The following is a 25,805-nucleotide window of genomic DNA, read 5'->3' as shown; positions in this document are numbered from 1 at the left end:
GTGTGATGGTACAAGGAGGCCTGGCTCCAAGTTCCCAGATTTGTTCCTAATTTGCTGTTTCTAATTTGCATGTTTCCTTAATGCTTGGGCCTTAGTTCTCTCCTCTGTACACTGAAGGGAGTAACGGGGTAGAAACGAGGTGACTTCTGAAGACCCTTCTGGCTGTGAGGATCAGTAAGTTCAGGGAAGATGGTGTCTGCTCAGGCTATCTTCCCCAGCTCCGTTCCTGGCTGGCTGCACAGCCGCCAGGCCCCGAGCCCGGAAAGCAGACACATTCCCGTGATAACCCACGACACCCAAGCTTTGTCTTTGTGTATAATTCACACAGAGCTGCAGAGGCCCAAAGGACTCTCCCATCAGCCTAGGGAGAGGGGACGGAGAGGGGAGAGCGGGAAGGACAGAGCCCTTGGTGCACTCAGCAAACTTGAATGACTACCTACTGTGTGGAGCTGGCCTGAGCACAAGGTGCCCACACAGGGGGCTGGAGGGTATGGATGGCCGGGGGTGGGGGTGTGTGTGCTAGAACCCATTTGTCATTGAGCAACAGCTTTTGGCCAGGCTGGGTGAGTGGCTGAAACCCAGCGGGTTGGTCAGACTGACTCAGGTAACTCCTTCTCACAGTGGAGGACTGCGCAGATAGGAAATGCTGAGGTATGAAACACACGTGCACGCACAGAGGGAAGACACTAGTTTCAGAGGAAAAACGGCGAGGGGCATTTAATCTTAAAACTTAAGAGGTCTCAGAGACAAAGGCTTTGGAAGAAAGGTGTGGGCATTCCTGATGCTTTACTTTCCCCGGAAAATTACTGCACCATAATTTGTGGGTTTATTTCTTCCAACTAAGAAATAGAGGCAAGAAAGAGGGAGGAACCCGAAGTGAAGGGCTCTAGGATCCAGGGACCACCAGCCAGCTCCAGTTGGATTTCAGCAGTCGGGGCTGCCTGGGGTGTGCAAAGCTGCTGTGTGAGCAAAACGCTGCCGTGAAGACATGCCAGGCGGCTTCCAGGAAGCGGCTGTGTGTGCTGACACGCATGTGGACAGGCAGTCTGGCTGGCCACCTCTCAAGACTGGTGTTTCCTAGAGCTTTCCATTGGCAAACGCTGCCTCCTGGAACTGAGGGACAAAGGTTTTGAAATAAGCCCTGGTGGGAAAGAAGGGGAGAAAAAAAATTGTGGTTAGCACAAACAACTTGAAAAAAAGTGCAACTCGGAGCTTTCAAGCTAACTCAGAACAGTTGTTATTTATTGTTCATGCATGTTGGGCTGGATTTGCCTTCTCTGCTGAGGCAAAGCCCTTCGGATTTTTCCAAGGAGGTGCATGCAGTTCACTACTGTGATATCTCTCAGGAATATTCAAAGGGCCTGTACATGCGCCCTCCTGGCTGCCAATTCCTATGAGATACCTGCACTCAGGTCCTGCTGCCTTTTTTCAGGACAAAGACAAGGGCCTGGTCCAAGCTACAAGACAGTGTGTGTGCAATTGAACCACACAGTCATTTAGAGATCTGAAGTATCAGGAAGGTTGCCTTTTCCACTCAGTTGGACCTTTGACTTCATAAAGACAGAGGGTCTGATAAGCTTTTTAACACATTCTATTTTTTTAGAGACAGGGCCTCACTCTGTGAGCCAGGCTGGAGTTCAGTGGTCCAACCATAGCGCACTGTAGCTTTGACCTCCTGGACGCAAGTGTTCCTCCTGCCTCAGCCACCCAAGTAGTTAGGACTATAGGCATGTGCTACCACGTCAGCAATTTTTTTTTCACTTTTTTGTAGAGACAGGGTCTTGTTACATTACCCAGACTGGTCTCAAACTCCTGGCCTCAAGGGATCCTCCTGCCTCGGCCTCCCAAAGTGCTGGGATTATAGGCCTGAGCCACCACACCCAGCCCTAATAATTTCTAAATGATTCATGGTCTCCATTTATTTCCAAACGCATATGCAGTCTGGTCTACTGGAAAGAAGCTAGGCTGGGTGTTAAGAGAACCTTCCCAGTCAGCGGAAGAGGGGTGGCAGGACCGGAGGCAGCCCATTTGGCCTTTTCGGCATCTCGGTTTCTAATCTGTGGACACAGGGCCACGTTCTACCTCAGATGTGCACCCGCCGAGCCCACACTGTGTCAGGCACCGTACAAGGCATCAGGCGTGGCGGGGTGGCCCAGCCATGGGACTCGCCACGTGGGAGACTGCAGTGTGGAGGAGATGGACACGTGGGTGACCCCACATCAGGGCACCAAGGGCAGTCCCGCGGGCCGCAGTCCGGGCAGCAGGGAAGGGGCAGCGGAGGGGCATTCCCAGCAGCAGCGTGCTGTCAGTTGAGAGGTGAGGGAGAAAAGGGAGGGGAGGAGAAGGGAGGGGCTGCAGAGGAAGGAGGTGGGCACCCGTGCTCCTGGTCACCAGGCTTGCCTTCTAGCCCCGCCCCACCGACACCCACACAATCACAGTGACACCTTACGTGTCCAGGAATCTCACCTCAGAGCAGTGGCGAGAACCAGGCAGGGCCACCAAGAGCTGTCACCCTCAGCACTGCAAAGGCTTCATCACCTCACCCACAGGGAGCCTCCCACAGTCCATTTTATTTAGGATCTGGTCCTACTGAGCCTGGCTGTACCGGCTCCCAGCTCCCAGGAGATCAGAAGCAGCAAATCCGCAGTGGAGGAGCTAACCCAAGGGCAGGAGGCGGATTCACGGCAGCAGTGAGAAGAGAACAGAAAACTGCTCAGGAGCACGAGCACTCACCGGGGTTCCTGTGCCGCAGGGCAAAGAGCCCCACGCAATCCAACAGGCCCTGGAGTCGTCTCTGGAGCAGAGCAAATGCAGCGGCTGGTGCCACCAGCTGCCCGCCCCCTTCAAGTCAACTGCAGCCCTCTATCCAATCTGGCCTTGGAATGCTCTGGCTCTTTCTCAGTGCAGGCCTCCACCATGACCTCTGCAGCACTGAAATGGCAGCTCCTCTCTCCGGAAGCTCCCTTTCCCTGTGACTTCTGTGACATGTGGTGCCACAGCTGTCCTGCCTCTCTCTACCTCTCCCTGCCCCTCCTTCGGCACTCCCAGGCGCCATCGTCCTTGGGGTCATGCAGAGCAAGGTGGGAACTCCTGGGCTTGCAGCACCGCTAGCCCAGCCCTCCCTCCCCTCAAACTTCCAGTCCCACGTCTCCAACCACCTGTGGGACCCCCCACCTGTCACTCTGTAACTCACACCAGTGTTCCACATGGATGTTTTCATCACTTTCATGTATCTGAAAATGCTCTGACCAATTTGGTTTTCTGTAACAGAACCTTCAGTTTCCTTCTGAACCAGTTTCCATTCTCCCTAAACCCCTATGGCGAATTCATCCTCAAGGCTCCTGCCGCTAAGTCCCTCCATCCGTAGTGACTCCCATAGCTCCTGTCTTATCTTTTGATGACACTGCTGCAGAAGCTGCTTCTCCCCTGGACATGAGGCCTCCTTTGACTTTGTTTGCAGCTACATTGATTCTCTTACAGTGTGAGTCTCTGTCCCTTTCCTGAGCAAGACCTTAATGTCCTCCAAATTCTCAGCCTGGCATTCAATGACTCTTACTATCTGGCTGCAAGTCATTAAGAAGACAGTCTATTCTGTTCCTCTATCCTGTTTTTTGAGATCATGCAACCCTTTGAGAAGCTAAGAAAGTTAAGGATCCTCTCCTCAGAGAAACTGCAGGTAAGACCTCCCCACACTGCAACTCGGGGATGTTACAGGCCCCCTAAGCCGGCCACGGTCCAGGATATGAGCCTTGGATCTACTCCCTCTCCCTTCTTCTCATCTGACTACCTGCTCTTCCTCACACATGCCATTTGCCACCTCTGGGCTTATTCATGCTCAGGACAAATACCCTTGCTTCCATCAAGTCTTCCCTGGTCCCCAGGAGGTCCTCTCCCTGCACACTGTCCGTGCTTCTTCCGGGGCACTTGTCTCACACGCACAGGTCTTATCTGCCAGCCCCTGGAAAGCAGGAGCACATCCTGCTCCCAGTGACCACCAGGCCTGGCTCAGCGTAGAAAGCACTCGGTGATGGGCTGTGGCTTTAATGTAACTAATGATGGCCACCAGTTTGCAAGAAGCAGCTATAGTATGTCTATTACAAGCTGTTTAAGAAGGCGGGAGAGGTTGGGCGCAGTGGCTCATGCCTGTAATCCAGCACTTTGGGAGGCCGAGGCGGGTGGATCACCTGAGGTCAGGAGCTCAAGACCAGCCTGGCCAACATGGTGAAACCCCATCTCTACTAAAATTACAAAAATTAGCCAGGTGTGGTGGTGGGTGCTTGTAGTCCCAGCTACTTGGGAAGCTGAGGCTGGAGAATTGCTTGAACCCGGGAGGCAGAGGTTGCAGTGAGCCAAGGTCACGCCCATGCCATGGCACTCCAGCCTGGGCGGCAGAACGAGACTCTGTCTCAAAAAAAAAAAAAACGAAAAAGAAAAAAATGAAAAAAAGAAGGTGGGAGAGAGAGCAACCCCAGAAAGACAACAGGTACAGGCATTTAGGTACTGAGGAAGAACACTTCAGTCCATTCTCAAATTTCAAACTTTGTCAACAGTAAGAAAGATAAAGCGCCCTCTTCCATCCACTTGTGATCAACACAGCCCTGAGCCAGCCAAACCGCCACCTCCTCTGGCACTCAGGACCCCAAAGTCCTTATCCATTAACGGCACCATGCCACAGTCACCCTTAACGCAAAAGAGGAGCTGTGATGTGGAAGAAAGAGCTCTAGACCTAGGTGAGGCCGGGCAGGGCAGGAGAAGCCCTGGGCTCTGTTCTCTTACGAAGAGTAGGGGTGATAAGGCCACCTGTTGCCACACTCGCATGGGACAATGTGTGGGAGGAGACAATCAACTGTTGGCTGCCACCCAGACGTGAGGGCCACTTATTCCCTCCATATGTTTCACCTGCTGCTATTTTCCCAGCACATGGAAATGCGGCTAGAGAGAGTCTTGTGGCCCCACTTCTCCAGAGGGTCTGAGATCGACAGGCTGCCACCAACCTCTGCTGCATGGATTCTGTGACCTGATGTGCACTGCGGAGTCTGGCCCATCCCAGTACCACTTTCAGGGAGGGCCGAATGTGCCCCAAGTTAGAGGTGAGGACGCCAACTTCCCCGACCTTACAGCTACGAACATCAAGGGGAGAGGCTGCAGCTGAGCTGCTCTGTACCCCCACAGGTGCCGGATGAGCAGATGGTGCTGGAACCACTGCTGCCCTGGGTGCTGGCCTGCGCTGGGCAGGGGTCGGGTCCGGGGAGCTCTCCACCTACCTCCCCAGGCCCAGAGTCACACTGGGTCCCAAGGCAAGCCTCATCAGCTCAGATTTTCCTTGGAAACTACTAGGGGAAGGGGCTACAACATTGCAAGCTCCTTACACAAAAAGGTCTTGGCAAGAGGGAGCACATTTGAAAGGCAAGCTTTTTTCTTTTCAGAAAGTTCTAAAGTTTCCTGTTCTGTCCTGGGCTTTCCCTGCCAGGGCCAACTGCGTGCTGCCAAGGGGAAGCGTGGCGAGGGCTATTTAAAGGCATGATGCTACCAGCTGTTTTCAGTGAGTGCTTCTCAACTTGGATCCTCATTAAGTCAGTTAAGGGAGGGGGAGGAGAAGGAAAGGGAAAATGACAACTGGCTCCCACCCATTTATAGATTTTAAAAACACTGTTTTCACTTATTTCACTTTTTATCAGAGAAAATGGAGCGCTGCCCAGAGTACAGATTGCTAATGGCAAGAGGTATCTGTCATCTTTGAAAAACCTTCGACCCAGAGACAAAGTATGTAGTAAGCTTTCAAAGTGTAAGCGTGTTCCAGGGGACAGTGAGGTCTCCTTACCTCCCCATTAACTGGCCAAGTGGGGCCCACAGGAGAGGGCCCTGAGTGTCAAGCTCCTCACTGAATGCACACTGGAAGGGAATTTATTTTTAGATGGAATTAGAGCTCAATATGCCTGAGGGCAAAATGAGGTTTGGGCCCTCTTCACTGATCTCAGTCTCACTGCTCAGGGTTTCATAAAATTACAACTCAGTCCAACCCAGGAGTCTCAGTTAGGAGAAGAAAACGTAAGGACTGGGTAGGTTTTCCATGAATTCACAGCAGAAGTAGGGCTGGCCCAGGCTTCAGCCCACAGGCACGGCATGGTGGAGGCAACAGGGTCAGGAGTCAGGGGGTCTACTTTTGTGGGCCTAGGGCCCAGGGTAAATCTCTTCTGGACTTCAGCTCCCTCATCTACAAAGCAGAGTGCTGTTAACTGAGGGTCCTAAGGCTGGTGGCCTGTGGAAGGTGAGGGCAGCCTGTGCGGGGCGGGCTCTGGAGCCAGGCAGACTGGGCTCGAGGCCTGGCCACGCTCCTTACTCGTTGATGAGGGCAAGTGACTGCAGCTTTAGTTTCTTCATCTAAAAGGTGGGAAAACTGTGCCTACCTTAAAGGGTTCTTGTGAGAAGTGGATGAGATGGTCTGAGTAAGCATTTGGCATGGTACGTGGCATAAGAGATGATCAGTAAACATCAACTATTACCATGGGTACCCGCTGGGGCCAAAGGGAAGAGGCTCTGAGTCTGAGTCCGTGGAAACAGCCAGAAGAACGTGTGTGTGCAGAAGCGGGCAACCTGTGAGAGGTCTAGGGTCCTTGCCCTCAGTTCAGCCTTTCCCGAGGCTCCTTGGATCAGGTCCTCCCTCCTCACTGATCACACTGAGCTGGCAATCGCAAGCAGAGATGGCCAATCTCAGGCTTGGACACTCAGCCAAAGTCATGGGACACTGTGTGTCTTTTGCAATCCAGTCTAGAGCTGCTTGTGGCATCCTTGTGGCATCAAAGGACAAACTCTGCAGTCAGAGGCACCTCCAGCCCTTGCCTGTCTTCTGCCCCCCAAACCTGCCAGGTGTACTCCTTGTGTGTGGTGTGCGGATTTGGTCAGGGCTTGATCAGGGATGACGCTGCGGCTCTTCCTAGAGGGGTATTTAGGAATCACATGGCTCCAGCTGCCAAGAGCAGGGTGTTGGTTGGCCCGGTCCTCAAACAGCTCTCCTTCTGTCCAGGACAACATGCATCATAAAAGGAAGGCAGTGGGGGAAGTGGAAAGAGCACTGCACTAGGAGGCAGAGGACTCGGGCCCTGGCTCATTGTGTCATCCAGAACTGGGACTCCATTTCCTCACCTGTAACAGGACGCTTTCTACTAAATGATCTTATGACCACCCAGTTATGGTCTGAGATATCATCCATGTGATCTTGAGCAAGCCACTTAACCCTTTTGTGTCTTGATTCTTCATCTATTAAATTCAGACACTAGTACCTCTTCTCTTTTTTTTAAAAAAGTTCCAGGATCCACGTTCAGGACGTGTAGGTTTGTTACATACTAAAAGTGTGCCACGATGGTTTGCTGCGCCTCTCAACCCAGCACCTAGGTATTAAGCCCTCCAGGCATTAGCTATTTATCCTGAAGCTCTCCCTCCCACCCTGCCACCCACCAGCAGGCTCCAGTGTGTGATGTTCCCCTCCCTGTGTCCATGTGTTCTCACTGTTCAGCTCCCACTTATCAGTGAGAACATGTGTTTGGTTTTCTGTTCCTGTGTTAGTTTGCTGAGGATAATGGCTTCTAGCTCAAACCATGTCCCTGCAAAAGACATGATCTCATTCCTTTTTATGGCTGCATAGTATTCCATGGTGTATGCGTACCACATTTTCTGTACCCAGTCTATCATTGAAGGACTGGGTTGATTCCATGTCTTTGCTATTGTGAATAGTACTGCAATGAACATATGCATGCATGTATCTTTAAACGAGAATGATTTATATTCCTTTGGGCATATGTCCAGTAATGGGATTGCTGGGTCAAATGATATTTCTGGTACTAGGTCTTTGAGGAATTGCCACACTGTCTTCCACAATGGCCAAACTAATTTACATTCCCACCAACAGTGTAAAAGCGTTCATATTTCTCCACAGCCTTGCTGGCATCTGTTGTTTCTTGACTTTTTAATTGCCATTCTGCTTGGCATGAGATGGTATCTCATTGTGGTTTTGATTTGTGTTTCTCTAATGATCAGTGATGTTGATATTTTTTCATATGTTTCTTGGCTGCATAAATGTCTTCTTTTGAATAGTGTCTGTTCATGTCCTTTGCCCACTTTTTTTTTTTTTTTTTTTTTGAGACGGAGTCTAGCTCTGTCGCCCAGGCTGGAGTGCAGTGGCCAGATCTCAGCTCACTCTTTGCCCACTTTTTAATGGAGTTGTTTTTTTCCTATAAATTTAAGTTCCTTGTAGATTTGCATATTACACCTTTGTCAGATGGATAGATTGCAAAATTTTTCTCCCATTCTGTAGGTTGTCTGTTCATTTTGAAGACAGTTTCTTTTGCTGTGCAGAAGCTCTTTAGTTTAATTAGATCCCATTAGTCAATTTTTGCTTTTGTTGCAATTGCTTTTGATGTTTTTGTCATGAAGTCTTTGCCCATGCCTATTTCCTGAGTGGTATTGCCTAGATTTTCTTCTAGGATTTTTATAGTTTTGGGTTTTATAGTTAAGTCTTTAATCCATCTTGAGTTAATTTTTGTATAAGGTGTAAGGAAGGGGTCCAGTTTCAATTTTCCGCATATGGCTAGCCAGTTTTCCCAGCACCATTTATTAAATAGGGAATCCTTTCCCCATTGCTTGTTTTTGTCATGTTTGTCGAAAATCAGATGGTTGTAAATGTGCGGTCTTATTTCTGAGATCTCCATTCTGTTCCATTGGTTTATGTGTCTGTTTTTGTACCGGTACCATGTTGTTTTGGTTACTGTAGTATAGTTTGAAGTTAGGTAGCGTGATACTACTTTGTTCTTTTTGCTTAGCATTGTCTTGGCTATATGGGCTCTTTTATAGTTCCACATGAATTTTAATGTAGTCTTTTTAAAATTCTGTGAAGAATGTCAATGGTAGCTTAATGGGAAAAAGCATTGAATCTATAAATTGCTTTGGGCAGTATGGCTATTTTCATGATATTGATTCTTCCTATCCATGAGCTTGGAATGTTTTTCCATTTGTTTGTGTCCTCTCTGACTTCCTTGAGCAGTAGTTTGTAGTTCTCCTTGAAGAGGTCCTTCACACACCTTGTAAGTTGTATTCCTAGGTATTTCATTCTCTTTGTAGCAACTGTGAATGGGAGTTCATTCATGATTTGGCTCTCTGCTTGTCTACTGTCGGTGTATAAGAATGCTTGTGATTTTTGCACATTGATTTTGTATCCTGAGATTTTGCTGAAGTTGCTTATCAGCTTAAGAAGCTTTTGGGCTGAGACAATGGGGTTTTCTAGATATAAAATCATGGCATCTGCAAACAGAGACCGTTTGACTTACTCTCTTCCTATTGAATAACCTTTATTTCTTCCTTTTGCCTTATTTCTCTGGCCAGAACTTCCAATACTATGTTGAATAGGAGTGGTGAGGGAGGGCATCCTTGCCTTGTGCTGGGAAGGCTTCCAGCTTTTGCCTGTTCAGTATGATATTGGCTGTGGGTTTGTCATAAATGGCTCTTATTATTTTGAGGTATGTTCCATCAATACCTAGTTTATTGAGAGTTTTTAACATGAAGGGATGTTGAATTTTATTGAAGGCCTTTTCTGCATCTATTGAGATAATCATGTGGTTTTTGTCTTTAGTTCTATTTATGTGATGAATTACGTTCATTGATTTGCATATGTTGAACCAGCCTTGCATCCTGGGGATGAAGCCGACTTGATTGTGGTGGACGAGGTTTTCGATGTGCTGCTGGATTCAGTTTGCCAGTGTTTTATGGAGGATTTTTGCGTCGATGTTCCTCAGGGGTACTGGCCTGAAGTTTTCCTTTTTGGTTGTATCTGCCAGGTTTTGGAATCAGGACAATGCTGCCCTCATAAAATGAGTTACGGAAAAGTCCCTCCTTTTCAATTGTTTGGAATGGTTTCAGAAGAAACGGTACCAGCTCCTCTTGGTACCTCTGGTAGAATTCAGCTGTAAATCCATCTGGTCCTGGGCTTTTTTTGGTTTGTAGGCTATTTATTACTGCCTCAATTTCAGAACTTGTTATTGGTCTATTCAGGGATTCAACTTCTTCCTGGTTCAGTCTTGGGAGGGGGTGTGTGTCCAGGAATTTATTCATTTCATCTAGATTTTCTAGCTTATTTGCACAGAGGTGTTTATAGTATACTCTGATGGTTGGTTGTATTTCTGTGGGGTCAGTGGTGATAGCCCCTTTATCATTTTTTATTGACTAGCACCTCTTTTCAGGGAGGTTGTGAGGAGAATGGAAATACGTATCAAGTACCAAGTCCAGGGCCTGATACAAGGCAAGTTTCAGTAGGAGGTGGTAATGCTGTAAAGGTGGTGGGAGCAGTTGGGTTATTACTGGACAGCTTTTATCTGCATAGGATAGTTTTTATCTGCATAGTTTTATACAAATGGGGCAGGGTTAGTGAACACTGCAGAGCCCCAAGCAAAAAGTGCCATGGACAGTTTTGTGGGGGACATGAAGGCCTGTTCCTCTCGGCCACCCCTCTGCCCTCTGGCTCAGGAAGCATTAAGTAATCAGGGAGTAATGCCTGGAAAATGACATAACAGTTGGCTTCTAGAGAAGGGGACTAGGAAGACGGAAGAAAGTGAAGACAGGGAGCCATCAGGGAAATGCTCAGAGGCCTTGGGGTTGAGGCCAATAGGAACTTTTGTTCAATGAAGTCTCATCAAAAGGGTTCTTTCCTACTGGAATTATAGTGCTCTATTGATTCAATAGATCTTTTCAAAAGAATAAAAATCCATAAAATAGACATCTGACAAACTGAATCAATATAGCTTTAAATAAATGAAAACAAAAACAGAATATACAATCCAAAGAGGTTGGGGACTCTGGGGGCAGGGAGAGAGCACCTAAGGCAGTTAAGCTTTGCACAGGTGATTCTTGCAACACTACCAGGTGTGGCAGGGGTCATGCTCCCCATTTTGCAGGTGAGAAAACAGAAGCTTAACAAGTGTAGTTAAGATGCCTGCCAATATCATCCAACCCCAGTGCCACTAGAGCCCAGCCCCGTGGATGAGACCCTGTGGTCTTGTTGCTGTTAGCCTCCTTTACTTGGAACTTCTTATTTTGCAAGAGCCTAACAGTTGCCTTCTTCCAAAACAGGACTTGAATTCTGGAATTCAAAAATGCTTTTCTTTGGGTAATTGTAAGATGAGCCTCATGATGTTTGCTAGAGTCAGGCCAATGTGATGGTAGGGTGGGGTGTGGTAGGAGAAGTGGTTCAGGGACACAGCCCTCACTGTCAGGAAATCAAGGGCATAAATCAAGTCAGAGGTCATTTTTGCAAATAGAGGCAAGTTCCAACATCTAAGGCTCATTGCTTTTTCCAGTTTTCTTCTGCAGCTGTGACTTCAACTGGCACATGTTTTTAATCAGTCATATGAAAACCGATTGTGGTCTGAAAATCAAAGCAGTCCTGTAAATAGTGTAAGACAAGTCCTGCTAATCATGCCTCGTGGTCTTGCCTTGTCCTTATTGTCCTGAACCGCCACTGTAAATTCTGACTCACTTGGGGTTACTCGCCTCGTGTCAAAGGGCCTCGTGTCAAAGGGTCATCCTCACAACAGGCTGGCTACAAAGAGACCTGCTTCTGTTTCAATGCCCTTACCCCCTAACCCTCCAAAGGCCCCTGTGACAACTGCCATCCAACTGGGTGCCTTGGTGAGTGAGTAACTGGCACGATGGGAGCTTGTTTTGTAATTATGCCCGGGGCAATGGCAGCCTGGCTCTCGGGTGTGGGCTTTAGGAACAAACAAGTGCTTGTAAATGGCTCACCTACACAGTCAATCTTGCTAAATGCGCCAACCCCTGAGCATGCCTGGTTTGTTTTCAGGGGGTCTAAGCTTGCAAAACAAGGAAATTAACAAACTTCAGATGCAAAGGCTTGATATTGCAGCGAGAACACAGTATCACATGCTCACAGCTTCAGGCAGAGGCCCTTGCCCTCAGCTGGAATCAATCTCCCCTCTACTCGATTCCACAGCACGCTGGGCCTCCAACCTCGGGCTGAGCTATGTCTGCCTTGTGTTTGAGATGTTTAGATTGGTGTCTAGACTACAATTTATACAGCTCGGCTTCCTCGCCTGCGAGAAGGCTGACTGTGGTCTCAGTATGTGTTGAATTAAATCAAATGCCGTTTTAGGAGGACTTCAACAACAACTGACTGAAATCCATTTCTAGACATCAAAGTATTGGGATGGATTCTGGTTCCTGCTAAATCACAGGGTATTTTTAAATACTTACCAAAGTGATCAAAATTACTGAGCAGTTCTCTCTCCCTCTGAGGCCCTCTAAGGAGGCCCTCTGGAGCTTGGCCAGTTCCTCTGGGGCTGGAGCAGCTTGCAGCCAGTTTTTGCAACTGCAAAGGCCAGGACTTGCTCCCACGGGCTGCAGGCATCTCTGCTCCCTTGGCATCCCCTGGTGCAGCAGATGAGAAGGAGGAGGAGAAGGGAGGGCCAGCTGGCTAAATGGAGGGAGGGACAGGGTAGTCCTAATGGGCTCCTGAGCCTCCGCCGGCCATGGGACCAGCTTCCTTCTCTGGTGTTCATCGCAGATGTGTGCACGCATCTACACATACCAACTATTCTCTCACGCCCTGGGAGAAGCTCCGTGAGGGCAAGGCCCATGGGTCATATTCATCCATCTATGCATCCCCAGCCTGGAATATAGTGTCCAACACACACCAGCTCAATAAATATTTCTCAAATGCAAGCATTTAGCTTACTTAAGATATACTTTAGAATGACAGAACGTTGTAATAGAAGGAAAAAGGAAACCACCGAGGTCAAACATTACAGGGAAGGGGAAGGGGACACTAAGGGCGGGAGGTTAGGATGGTTCCTGTGGCACTGCATATCCTAATGATACGTTAGCATAAGTCATCCCTGTAAGTGCCTAGAGGGCAGAATTTGGGGATGGTTCACCCTTAGTGCCCTTGGTGCTCACCTTGTCAGAAGCTCCTAGCAGGTGAATGTCAATTTGGTGCTAAATGAATGCCTGTTTGCCCAGGGGGTTGACCTGAGGCCCCAGAGCTAGTAGGAGGAGTGTGAGTCAGTCCTCTCCATCCCCCTCCCTCTCGGACTGCCGTGCCCATCATAACCTGCTTGATGAGAGGCAGGAATGGCTGTGTGGCACTGAGAAAGGCTGGGAGGATGGGTGCACCTGGCTGGGCCGGGGCTGGGAACGAGGCCAGGTGGTGGGTGTGGGGGGCTAAGGAATGCGCTGCTGCCTGGGGCCTGGGAACCCAGAGAAGAGCCCCAGCCCTGGATTTATCTTGTCTCCCCATCTGCACCTGCCTGGTATGCCCAGATAGTGAGTCCTCTGCTCACTCTGCCCAGGGCTGTAGGAGCAGGCACTCAGCACAGGCCATGATGTGCTGATGGCCACGTGGCTGCCTGGGGTGGGGTGCAGGGAGCTCGCCACAGTCCCAGCCAGGAGGAGGGCTACTCACGCAGCTCACCTGTGGGGAGAAGTGGGCCGCCTGTCCGATGGTGGTGAGTCACCACCAAGGTCACAGATTACCCTCCACTTCTTAGTCATCGAAAGGTGAAAAACCAAAGGGTGGCCCTCAAAGAGGAAGTGCCCAGGGACCCAGCAGAGCTGACCCTGGAATGTGGGTCCAGGCCCCAAGTCACACCCCAGCTGGGACAGTGCTCCGAGGTTTGTGCGCGGCACGGCCAGGCATCAGCCTCCACAGCAAAGTACCAGACTCCCAAAGGAGGGCCTGAGGAACACTTAGGAGACCAACTCCTTGGGGCCGCTAACCTTCCCTCCCCTGACGCTCTCTAGGGCTTTGAAGTGTTATTTGCCTGGTTATAAGTTCAGTTTCTTCCACCAGATCTCAGCATCCAGAGGCCAGAGCTCATGGCTTCCACAGGTGCTCAGTCTCTGCATGCTGGCTTTTGGGCACAGATTTTGGTCACCCAGCACTCTGGGACATTCAGCCCCCTGGCTGGGTGTTTGAGGATGTGGGGGAGGGGCAGCAAGATGGCCATGGCCCCTCCTCTCTTCACCCTCCTCCCCCTGACAGCTAAAATCACACCCCGGACACCTGGCTCTCTGGGCTTCAGACAGAAAAGCAGCAATTCCCAAAGAAGAAAGTACTCAATGGGAGAGGGTGTCCAAACTCCACTCCCTGCTGGGGGACGGTGGCCTTCTAGAGACAGTGGCCTGTGGTAACAAGAGTAATCCTCACAGCAGGAACTTCAGGTGGGCTCTGCTGGGGTAGGGTGTGGGGAAGTTCCATGCAGGCTGGCAGGGAGCAGAATGGCTGGCTGGAGGGGCCTTAGGAGTCTTCTGCAATCATGCAGTAGAGAGGCTGGGGAGAAGCACAGGAGGAGGAGATGCACTTGCTCTGGCTGGGCCGCAGGGCTCACTCCACACTGCACCAGCACGGGCCCTGCACGTGCTGACAGCAGGTAGCTCTGTGGCCCCAGGCTCCAGGTACAGAGAGGGAGGGAGGGAAGGAAAGGAAGGGCATATATGCAACCTGGATGAATGATACCCACACGTGGTGTAAAGTAGGCTTGTTCAAACAGTGGGTTGCAAAATCCATTTCGTGGGTTCTGAGCAGCATTAAAATAAAGTGAAATAAAATCAGGGTGCACTGTATGTGGCACTTTTGTTTTAGTTATATATACTGGATTCAAATGTAAAATCTCTTGTGGATTGTGGTTAAAAAAAAAAAGGCTGGAAGCCATGAGTATAAGGAAAGGGAGGCAACTACTACATGCCGGATATCATGCTACTTGTTTTCATGTATATTATTTTATATTTACTCCTTCTAACAGGCCTACTACCAGGCAGGTGATTCTATTTTTGCCTAAAATAAATCTATGACCAGAGATGGAAAGTAAGTTTTCTTTTCTTTTTTGAGATTAAGGTCTCTCTCTCTGCACTCTGTCACCCAGGCTGGAGTGTGGTGGTGCGATATTGGCTCACTGCAGCCTCGACCTCCAAGGCTCAAGTGATCCTCCTGCCTCAGCCTCCCGAGTAGCTAGGACTATAGGAGTGCACCACCATGCCCAGCTAATTAATTTTTTTTTTTTTTTTTTAGAGATGGGGTTTCACTATGTTACGGGTCTCACTATGTTGCCTAGGCTGGTCTCAAACTCCTGAGCTCAAGTGATCCTCCTGCCTTAGCCTTCCAAAGTTCTGAAATTATAGGTGTGAGCCACCATGCCTGGCCCAAAGTAACTTTTCTAAGATCACACAGCTAATAAGTGGCAATGCTAGTTAGGAATCCAGAGCTGTTTGACTCCAAAGGGCACATTCTTCCCATACCACCATGATTTCCAGTGGAAAGTGTACTGTCCACTGAGTCGGGAGCTTTGGGTTCTGTCCCTGGCTCTGCCGTATAATGGTGAATAACTGCTGCTTTCTCATCTATGCAGTAAGGGAGTAAGATAAATAATTTCTAAAATTTTTTGATTTCATGCACTCTCCCATCCCAAACCTCATTGTGGCAGTATTTTAGTCTCCCCCTTTAAACCTTTCCTAGAGCTGCCAACAGCTCAGTAATGAATTTCGAGGGCTACTTACTGCCAAGCCCCATTGCACCTACATTTGTTCTACAAAACCCCCTAAATGGCCCTATCTCTGGTAGCTCTGTGTGTCTGCAGGTATTGACTGGTGCTGTTAGCTCTTATCTAGGGACCTGCATTGTGTAGCTTTTCAGCAGAATTATGACTGTGATGACAAGAGACCAAAGGGATGACCTCGACCTCCCTCTCACGGGCCCATGTGGTTCTTGGAAGGGCTGGGGCATCCTAATGAAGAATGAAGGCTACTCTGAGTGTCTGGGGAAGGAAAAGAAGTGCAAGAAGCAGAGTACATGCAGTCCACCCAGGTGACATGTGAGGGACCACAAATGTTCTCCAAATAATGAGCCCCAGAAGAGCAAAGGAAGCCCAGAAGGTTCCTGTAACATAAAGATCATCTTAAAACTCCCTAGGGTTGATGAGGAGTAGTATCTCTGTGAAGTGCTGTCACAGGGGAGGTGTCACAATCCCGCACAGTCAAACTGCGGACTTGGCATGGGGAGCTTGAGCTGTGATTCCAGCTCTGCTTTTCTCTGCTATGCCACTTTGGAGAAGCCACTTCACCTCCCTGTACCCCAGGGATGCCTCATCTGCAAAGTGAGGGGATGGTTTCTGAGGTCACTGCTCGGTCTAATATACTATTATCCATTACTATTATTTCTGCTTTGGTATTAATCCAACCACTTTAGCCAGAGACAGTTTCTTAAGTGGAAGCAGTAATTTAACAAATGACCTCTCCCGGTGCTTTGCTGGAGGGGTTCCCTCAAGAGCCTCCATAAGCATCATCAGAGGTGCTGCACAGGTCTGAGCCGTCTATCTCCCCTTTGTCTCCAGATCTGACTTAGGACCCCAAGAATGCTGGCCAATATCCATCCTGCTCACGTTCCTTCCACCCTTCAAATCAGCAGACAACTAAACATTCACACGTTCATGGGCCACTCCTGTGCTAGTCATGGGCTGGTTCCTGCAGGGCTAAGGGGCTGCATTTGGGCAGGGCCCTGGCCCTCAGGGCACACACAGCTTGACTCCCAGAGCAGAGAGAGCTGCATGCTAACCCTGGATGAGAGTGGGGAGCTCTGCTTTCACAGCCACAGGCTGAGCCCTCCCTGGCCTGCCCCTTCTTACTGCTATTGCTTTGGAAGAACAGGAGCAAACTTCCTGCCTTGGGCTGGCTTTCTTTTCTGCTCAGAGCTATGTGGGGGCATTATCTAGCAGGCCAGACGTCTAGCCCCTTTAATAACAATAATGATAATTTACATTTATACAAGGCCTTTCATTGGGGGATTTTAATTGCATCGCAAACAATAATTAATTCCCCTTTGCGAGGCTGGCAGCCAGCTAAGCAGGAGCCCCTTTACTCTGAAGGTCAGGGGTGCTTTCCTGGGCCTGCAACATGCTGGGGGTCTCCCACCTACCTGACACCTCCCCACCCTCAAGGCCTGGCCTAAGCATCGGGGCCTGGGGCCGCCAACTACAGTCCATGACTGTTTGTCCTGCCCCTGAAGCTCCACAACATCAATTGTTGAGCCACTCATTTGGTGCTAACCAGAGAACCTTGCTATTGGGCGAGACTCAGGATCTTGTCCAAGGCAGTAGCACTCCTCGGGGGTGATCCTCGGCCGCTGCCAGAACACCTTTCATGATGGAGAGCGCGCTGCTTAAAGGCGCCTCTGAGACTTACAGGGTTCATCTCTCTCCGGAACTGGAATCTGTCCCCTCGAAACTCCTGCCCACGGGTGCCAGCTCTGCTCTCTGGAATGAAGCAATCCTACATAACTGTCTGGGGTTGCTGGTTGAAGTTTCTGGTACGTAAGTTGTCTACTTCTGTGGTCACCCTTGGGCGGAGCTTGGTGGCTTATACTTCACTGAAGTTCAGGGACACTTGTCAACTGAGTGGTAGGGGTAGCTGGAAGCTCCATCACTGGGGAGTGCCGAGCTTTCAATGCAGCACTTCAGACTACTCTGCCCCAGTCTCAGTGGTATAAACACTGGAGGCTTCTGAGTTCATTTCACTGGGGCTGCACCTCAGTGACACCGAAGTACCCTCATTTTCTGTTGAATGACTGAATGAACAGCCTTCCTTCCTAAGGATCTATTATTCTTAAGTTCATGCAACCACTGTCAATTGCAGGGACTGGTTTTTGGAGACCAAGTCAGACAATAATCCATTTAGTTTTTTTCTTTTTCTAAACCCACTTTATCAGAATAAATATTTGGTGCTAAACTTGAGAAATGGAAGCATCAATGCTGAGCTGGGAACTGACCCAGGGCAAGGAACTCCACAATCCTCCTCCTCTCCAAGGAGTGAGAGGCAAGGGTGGGGCAGAGGGGCAAATGAAATCCTTTGCTAAGTTTATTTTTAAAAAGCTAGATCTTCTGGGGAAACCAACACTCCCTAGAGTGATTTCTGGGTCCCTGCTGGTTTGCTTTTTGCCTGAAAAGACACCGGCCCTCCCTCTGCCAAGAGCACATTGTTTGGGTGAGATTTTTCTCACAGTGGCTTACCATGGAAGGAATTTCGAGCATGCATTAAAGGCTGTTGTTTTCCTAAAACCTGCGCAGTATGAACAAGAGGTTTGGCTAGTGGTGACACGGCCTCATTCTGCTTAGATTTCACACGATTCCTATCTGCCTAGAATTGGAGTGAGCATTTTTGGCTTGGGTTTGGCCTGGATTGTAGATCTGGGGGATGCTTGGGAAAAGAAACATGGGTTAGAGACGGAGCCTCCTGGTGTCATTCTGTGGCAAGGAGAACACGTGGCAATCATTCCCTATCTGATTAAGTGGGAAGAACGTGGATTTTGGAGTAAGAGAAAACTGAATTCAAATGTGGATCTATTACTTACTAGCTGTGTGTCTGGAAAAGTCCCCGAGTCTCTGTTTCTCTCCAGTGACCCCACAGTAGTTGTTATGAGGCAACAGTGCCAGGCACATGGTAAGAACTCAAGCCTTGGTTTCCTTCCTGCCCAGCCCTCCACTGCCATCACATAGCTACAGACACACACACACTGAGGACCTCTTGTTTCATGTTAACTCATCAAACAGTTACTGAACAGCTCTTATTAACAAGGGCCTGGATCTCCTGGGGACACTGTCCAACTAGTGTCTGGTACCAACAGGTATGTATGCAAAGTGAATTAACTAACTTGATACTTGCTATTTTATAGTTTATAATGTGCTTTCAAAATAATCTCATTTTAATCCAAGCAACAATCATGTGTATGAAATCGATCCCATTACTCTACTCCCCCTATATACATGAAGGAACAGGCTTGGAGAGGAGTAACTTGCCCAAGGCCAGGCACATGATAAAGGCAGAACAGGACTTGGAAGCTGCAAGCCTGTGTTCTGAAGACAGCACACTGCTAGCCCTGGAGGGTGTTCCTGCCTTCTGCAGCCACTGAGGGCTAAGGCTGAGGAGGAAGGGCACGGCTCTGGGCGTACCCAGGTTCCACTAGAAGGCACCCCACTGAGTAACGCTGCCAACCTATGCCTGGCCACAGCAGGCTGCAGCTAAATGTGAGGCCATCACCGTGGGCCCGGCGACGTGGAGTAGTAAGTTTCTGAAATTGGAGACATTGGCCAGCAGTCAAGTTTCTTTCTCTCAGGCCCTGGGCTCCGGTCCTGCCCTGATGTGCACAGATGTTTCCAGGTTGACTTCACTGGGCTCCCACTGCGCTTCTCAGTGTGCGTGACTGCACTGATATGCAGGTACTGTCCTTTACCTTCCCATCACATCCTTCTAGGTCACAGAGAAGAAGTGCTATGGGCGCCGGACTCTAACCGTTCCTTAGCAGGGTGCCCTGCACATGTCAGGGGCTCACAACAGGGACGAGCTGCATTCCTTCTTGTTCCCAGTAGGCTCTTAAAACCAAGTAATGGGACAGGAAGCAGATGTTGGTCCTGGGTTGCTGTCAGCTCACTGCCTCTTTCTTCCCACTCCTCTAGCCTCTGAGCTGCTGGGAACCGCTGATAGATGCAGAATTGAAAGGGTAGGACAGGAGTCTTTCAAAGTTTGCCCATATGGCTGGCCCAAATACAATTTCCAGCATGAACTGAGCGGTGGAAATCGGATCTGACCACAATGCTGCAGCACCCACAGAGTTCATCAGTCTTCTCCAAGCCATTCTGACAACACTCCCTGCCAAGGGTGGGTGTCCCGAGGAATGCCGTCACTGCGCACACTGCGCAGCGGGGAACCCAGTGTCTCGGGGATGAGGTCAGTTCCCCCACCGTGAGCCTGTCTATTCTGGACCTCTGAGCACATTTCCCTGTGCTGCAAGTGTATTGCCTTTGAGGTTGAACCGTGTGGAAAATCATGTGCACTCCTTGAGCTGAGCTGAAGCTGGCAGGAGGAGCCAGGCCTTGGGCTCTCCTGCGTAAGCACCTGGCCTACAGCGCGGCCTATGGCATCTGCGGCCAGAGGACCAGCTCTCTGCTCGCAGCATGGGGCACCAATCCCTCAGCCCTGACTCCAGCCACACTTGCCTTGCAGTGCTGCTGAAGGGCACAGGGATGAAGAGGTGTGCTGGTGGCTAGCCTAGTCCACTGTGTCCTCAAAGACCAAGGTCAAGCAGAGTTAACCTGTTGTTGCCCAGCTAGGCCCCTGAGGGGACCCCTCAGACTTCTAACATGCCAGGTACAAGGGGCGCAGGGGGCTGTGCATTTTTGGAAGTGCAGCTTCTGCCCCGCACAAAGGCATCAGGCCAAGAGAGCAAGTGGGGGCTGAAATTGAGCCTGTGCTCTGCATGCTAAGCTGTGTGCTCACCCAGGGACAGAGGCTCAGATAGACAGCTTCTTCTTTACCTAAAGCTAACTCCACCAGCCCAAAGTGGGAGCCTTTTCTTAGTTTGCACAGAGGTTCTTATTGGCCAAGGTGACCCTGAGAAGACCATTCAGTTCTGTGTGTTGGGTTCCCCATCACACATCTGGTGCACTAACATGGGTATGGGGAACCTCACTGGATGCAAATTCTATAAAGTAGAACCTTGTTTGGATGATTTTGCAGGAAGAAAGTGAAGATTTCTTCCTTCCTAATTTGCATTTTAAAAGGCATCTTCAGAACCCATTCTTGTTCTCCTGGCCACAGCCTACTGCACTACCCCACCGCTTACAGTTAATCTTTTCCATCCCATTGGAACGAAGGCAAACACAGACAGCCCAGGGGTGAGGTGGAGTTTGGGCAGCCCTACAGGTTCTCCAGGACAGCATTTGGCTCCCTTTCCTGCCGTGTTTATCAAGCAGAAGAATCAGCGTTCTCTTCCAGGCAAGTACAAATGGGTGTCCCACCTCAAACCATGCCACTGAATACAGTCAGACCTACACAGCTGGGATATCTTTTCTGCAAAACTGGTGGACACCATGCATAGCAGAGCCATTAGACCAATAAACAAATACAGACACACAGCAAAATAAACTGTAAAAATACAGCAAAATAAGCCCCGCCCTTTGTAAAGTTCAACAATCTCAAAGCATGCTTTGTTTTCTAACTACTACAGGATGGAGAGAGGCCCTTTCCAGTGAGCCCCTATTCCAGGACCTCTTCCTAGTCAAGAATTGCCTCAAGTTCAAGAGCCATAGAATGCTGGATTTGAAAACCCTAGAGCTCATCTAGCTCAGGGATCAGCAAACTCTTCCTGTAAAGGACCAGATAATCAATATTTGCAGCTTCGCAGGCCATACCTGTATTCTGTTGTAACAATTCAACTCTGGCCTTGGAGTGATAACAGCCAGAGATGATATGTAAATCAATAGGTGTGGCTGTGTTGCAATAAAACTTTATTTATAAAACCAGGCAGCTGGCTAGCTTTGCCCTCAGGCTGTTGTTTGCCCATCCATTATCTAGTCCAGCCCTTCCTCGTACAGAGGAAAAGAGATGAGGTCACTCCTTCACAGTCACAGGGCCATTTGGAGGTCCACCCAAGACCAAGACCTGACTTTCAAGGCTTGGTGGGAGGAACAGAGATACTACTGCCAGCCTCAGAGCCACCAAGGCAGAGGTCAAAATGGCTGCTTGGATAACGAGAGATTGACTAACATGTCCAACTTCACCAGAGAGGACCAAAAAGCAGGTGGAAAATCACAAGTTAAAATCTATCCACAGATTAAATCTACAGGTTAAAATCAAATGGGACTGGAAAGACAACCTACATATCCAGCTGAGCCTGCAGAGACCTAACCATCAGTCACAGCCTGTAAGCGTATGCTGCTACTGTTCATTCATCAGTTAGACTCAGGCACAACCTTAAAATGTCTCTGGTGAAGAAAAGGCTGGGAAACAGGAACTGGAAAGTCACTGGCACTTGTCTGTGAACAATATGAGAAGAAAACAGCAAATTCATGTTTTCCAGTCAGCAGCTAGTCAAACCTCTAACAGTACGTAAGTGGTCAGAGAGGACAAGCCCTCTCATCCAGGGCTGAGAACAGGTTGTTTTGGCTGTCAAGCATTTTCAAAACAAGTTTTCTTGGTCTCATGACAGGTTGTGGCAAGAATAAGAAAATAAAAAGAGTGGAAGATCCCATGATCGCTGCCCTGGGCTTCCATGTGGGCTGGCCCTGCCTGCACAGTCAGGTTTGCCTTCAGTGTTCAGATAAAGCTGGTCTTAAGGTTAATACCACCTTGCCAGTGACACCATTGAACAAAGTGATTCCTCTAAGAACTCTCTGGCAGCCAGATAATTTTTCTAGTCTGGGAGGAATAGGTCAAAGTCACTCTTAAGCCCAAGGGTGCTATTCTGCTTGAACCTACGCCCCGCTTTGTTTTAATTTTTACCTCATGTTACGTGGATGAATTATTCCCCTGAAACCGAGGTGAAAAGCTATCTGCTCTGAATTGGATTTTTCCATCTCAACTGCAGGATGCCTGGTCAGGGTGGGGCAAAGAAAGCAGTGAGGAGGCACTAATGGGGACAGCCATGAGTAGGCTGGTAGAGAAAGTGCCATTGGCTCCTAGCAGCAGTGGTGCCGCTCGCTTTTAGGAGACGAGGGTCAAAGCATAAAGCTGAGCATGGCAGTGCCGGAGGACACGCAGCCAAGTGGGGGTCTGGGGGATATTCATCGGGTAATCCAGTGAAAATAACCAGAAATCAACCAACAAGGGTGCTGAGAATTCTCCGATCCCCTGAGCTATTATTGGAGAGCCCAAAGTAGTAGACAGACACCTAGACCTGAGTTCAGACTCAAAATCTGTGACCTTGGGCAGAATTCTCCCTTGTTTCATTTCTAAAGTGAAGCAGCTGGATTATCTTTCTAGCTCCAATATCATGATCCTGAGATTGCCAGGGCACAGGGCACTGAGTCGTTACCATCACGTGTGGATGGTTGTGTCAAGTCACTCACACACGTACCTCCCCACAAGGGACAACTCAAGTTCCCGCTGTGAGCGATGTTCCTGGAGGAAACCTGAAGAGGGTGCTCTGCCCTGAGATGTGCTCGTATTCTATGAGACACGTTCTCAGACCACAAAGGCTGTCTTCATTCTACCAATTGTCTGTGGGAATGTTCTGAAGAAAGCAAAGAAAATCCCCCATAAAGTCTTTAAGTTGGAGGATGGAAAGGCTGATGCATGTTCTTGCCCAGACAGAGGGGGCTGAGGATATGTGAACGCTGGGGCAAGACATTCTTCCTTGCTGTACCCCCACCCCACCCCTATTCCCACCCCCACCCCCATTCCCACCCCCACTCCCACTCCAAAACATGCACAGTGGGACCCATCAGATTTGATGTCTCTGCCTAGGAAGTGATTGGAAGGCCCTGCTCAAAGCCTGTTGCGTGGAGCCTTTATCACCTGAGAGACAAGGCTAGCAGGCAGGTGAGCCTCTTTCCCCAAATATGGGGAACAGGTTTGTTCCAGCTGATTCCTGACCTGCCCCTCAATACAGGATGCCTGGTTAAATCTGAATGTCAGATAAACCACTTTTTAGTATAAGTATGTCCTAAATACTGCATGGGGCATACTCACACTAAATTATTTGTTGTTTACTTGAAATTTAAGTGCAACTTTACACGTTGCATTTTTAATTGCTAAATCTGGCAATTCTAACTGAAGATCCAGAGTGGGATCTCTAAAAGCCCTGGGCATCGAGGTGGCAAAGAAGGGGTGAAAGAACCCAAGCCAAACATTCCTTTACAGTGTTCCATGAGTGTGACCCTTAGTTTTTAACTGTGTTTATTAATATTTCCAAGGTCAAGGAGGATCTATTATGATTTACATATCAACACCACAGCAGATCATTATACCAATATGCAATCTGTAAACTTACAAAAAACCTGGCTGGGTGAGGTTGCTCATGCCTGTAATCCCTGCACTTTGTGAGGTCGACATGGGAGGACTGATTGAGCCTAGGAGTTAAAGACCAGCCTGGGCAACATAGCGAGACCCCATCTCTAAAAAAAAAAAACAACAACAAATTAGCCCAGTGCTGTTGTATGGACCTGCAACCCTGGTTACTTGGGAGGCTGAGGTGGGAGGATCGCTTGAGCCCAGGAGTTCAAGTCTGCAGTGAGCTATGATTGCACCACTGTCCTCCAGCCTGGCAACAGAGTGAGACCCTGTCTCTAAAAAGAAACAAACAAACAAACAAACACAACAACACCACATACACAAAGAAATACCTTATTGCCTACAGAAAAAAAAAAGATCAAATGTTTTAGCATGGTGAACACTAACAATATGCCAGGCATTTTACAATCATTTCAGCATTTAACACAATCCTCTGTGAGAAAGTCAAGGCCCACAGAGATTTAAAAACAAACAAACAAACAGACCAACCAACCCTACTAGAAAGTGGTTGAACAAGGACTTGAATTCCAGCCGGTCTGATTCCAGAGGGCATGTTCTCTGTACCCTGAATCCCCTCCCCTCCCCTCCCCTCCCCCCTCCCCTCCTCTCCTCCCCCCCCCCCCCCCCCCCCCTCCCCCCCCCCCCTCCCCTCTCCTGCCCCTCCCCCCTCCCCTCCCCTCTCCTCTCATTCCTCCCTTCCTTCCCTCCCTTTCTTCCTCTTTCCTTCCTTCCTTTCTTTTTTTTCTTTCTTTTTCTTTCTCTCTCTCCTTCTCTCTTTCTTTTCCCTCCCTCCCTCCCTTCCTTCTTTTCTCTTTTCTTTTCTTTCCTGCCTTATCTACTGCTCTTGTCTTCAGCGGACACTGGCATACCTACCGAAACCCCCATGCGTCCCATCTTCTGGGACTTTGTGCACTCTGTTTCCTCTGGAGGAGTGTCCTCCCCTCTCTGCACATCAAATCCTACCCAGCCTCCAATTTCAGCTTCCTAGGTCTCAGGAAACAGACATAATCTCTTCTCCTTGACTCCTAGTGCTCTTTCCCTGCACATCACCACCTTAAAGAGAAGAATCTATGTGCAATTCTCATCCCTCCTCTAGTTCACTGAAAGCAGGGACTGTATCTTACATATCACTTAACATCGTATCTAACACCTACTTTGAATTCAATAAACATTTGTTGAATGAATGAATGGGAAAAGTGATCTAGGCTAGTGATGTGGGCAAAATCTAATTCAATGTTAGCCACTACAAATCCACACTGGGGCATGCCAAACCTGAGTGTCAACCAAGGCAAACAGCCTAAACCCTGCATTTCTAAACAGAGAGCTGAGCTTAGCTGCCTGGTAAATTTGGAATAACTCAGACCATTAATCTGAGGAAAAGAGGTGGTGTAGTACAAAACCAACCTAAAAGCTGGGAAAGCCAAGGTATATGCTCAGTTCCTACACTAAGTTACTCTGTGACCTTGAACACGTCACTTCCTTTTGCAGGGCCTCAACTTCATAATCTGTGAAACAGGTGTAATGGCAGTACCTAGCTCATAGGGTTGTTATGAGAATTACAGAAATTAAAAAACATAAAGCATTTAGAGCTATGCTGGTGTATTGTTATTATTCAATACATTTAAAAATTATTATTGTCTATAAGGTGATCAGGAGGGATTGGGTGTCCCATCGTTTATTGTGAGAAAATATGCATGTTCCTGTAATGCTCACTTTTCTGGATACCTGGAATAATGACAGTTTAAGGCTTATCCAGTCCCCCAAATGATCAATAATGCAAATTTGGGGTTTTCTACATTTTGATTTTGATTGTTAGAAGAACTACATAGCTTCCCGCTTTGCAATTCGGACTGTACTCAGTCTACTGAGTAGTTAATGCCGTTGACAGCCTCATTGTCAGAATGTAATCTCAAGCAGTGATGGACCATTCCAGAAATCAATCAGCAGGCTTTGAGTTAGTGCTCTTCAAAATG

At 48.8% G+C, this 25,805-nt stretch overlaps 1 protein-coding gene across 10 annotated transcripts in view; it reads right to left on the bottom strand.

The window, feature by feature from the left end:
* Positions 1-690: 690 nt before the first annotated feature.
* The window catches only part of BABAM2 (BRISC and BRCA1 A complex member 2), a 463,266-nt gene continuing 438,151 nt past the window's right edge, over positions 691-25,805 (bottom strand). For 6 of the 10 annotated variants that reach the window (XR_003122373.1, XM_025405839.1, XM_025405842.1 and 3 more), the window contains one exon: positions 691-1,141. Coding sequence is in view for 5 of the 10 variants with exons in the window: in XM_025405839.1 (XP_025261624.1) it covers positions 1,078-1,141 (64 nt within the window). In the remaining 5 variants the exon portion in view is untranslated. Of the gene's footprint in view, positions 1,142-12,255; positions 12,476-25,805 lie in introns of all 10 variants that reach the window. The other 4 variants (XR_003122371.1, XM_025405836.1, XR_003122372.1 and 1 more) reach the window with 3 other exon arrangements.

The sequence above is a fragment of the Theropithecus gelada genome, chromosome 13 (assembly GCF_003255815.1).
Source record: "Theropithecus gelada isolate Dixy chromosome 13, Tgel_1.0, whole genome shotgun sequence".
Taxonomy (NCBI): domain Eukaryota; kingdom Metazoa; phylum Chordata; class Mammalia; order Primates; family Cercopithecidae; genus Theropithecus; species Theropithecus gelada.
Note: the sequence above shows the minus strand (reverse complement) of the source record. Positions and strands in the feature narration are given on the sequence as shown.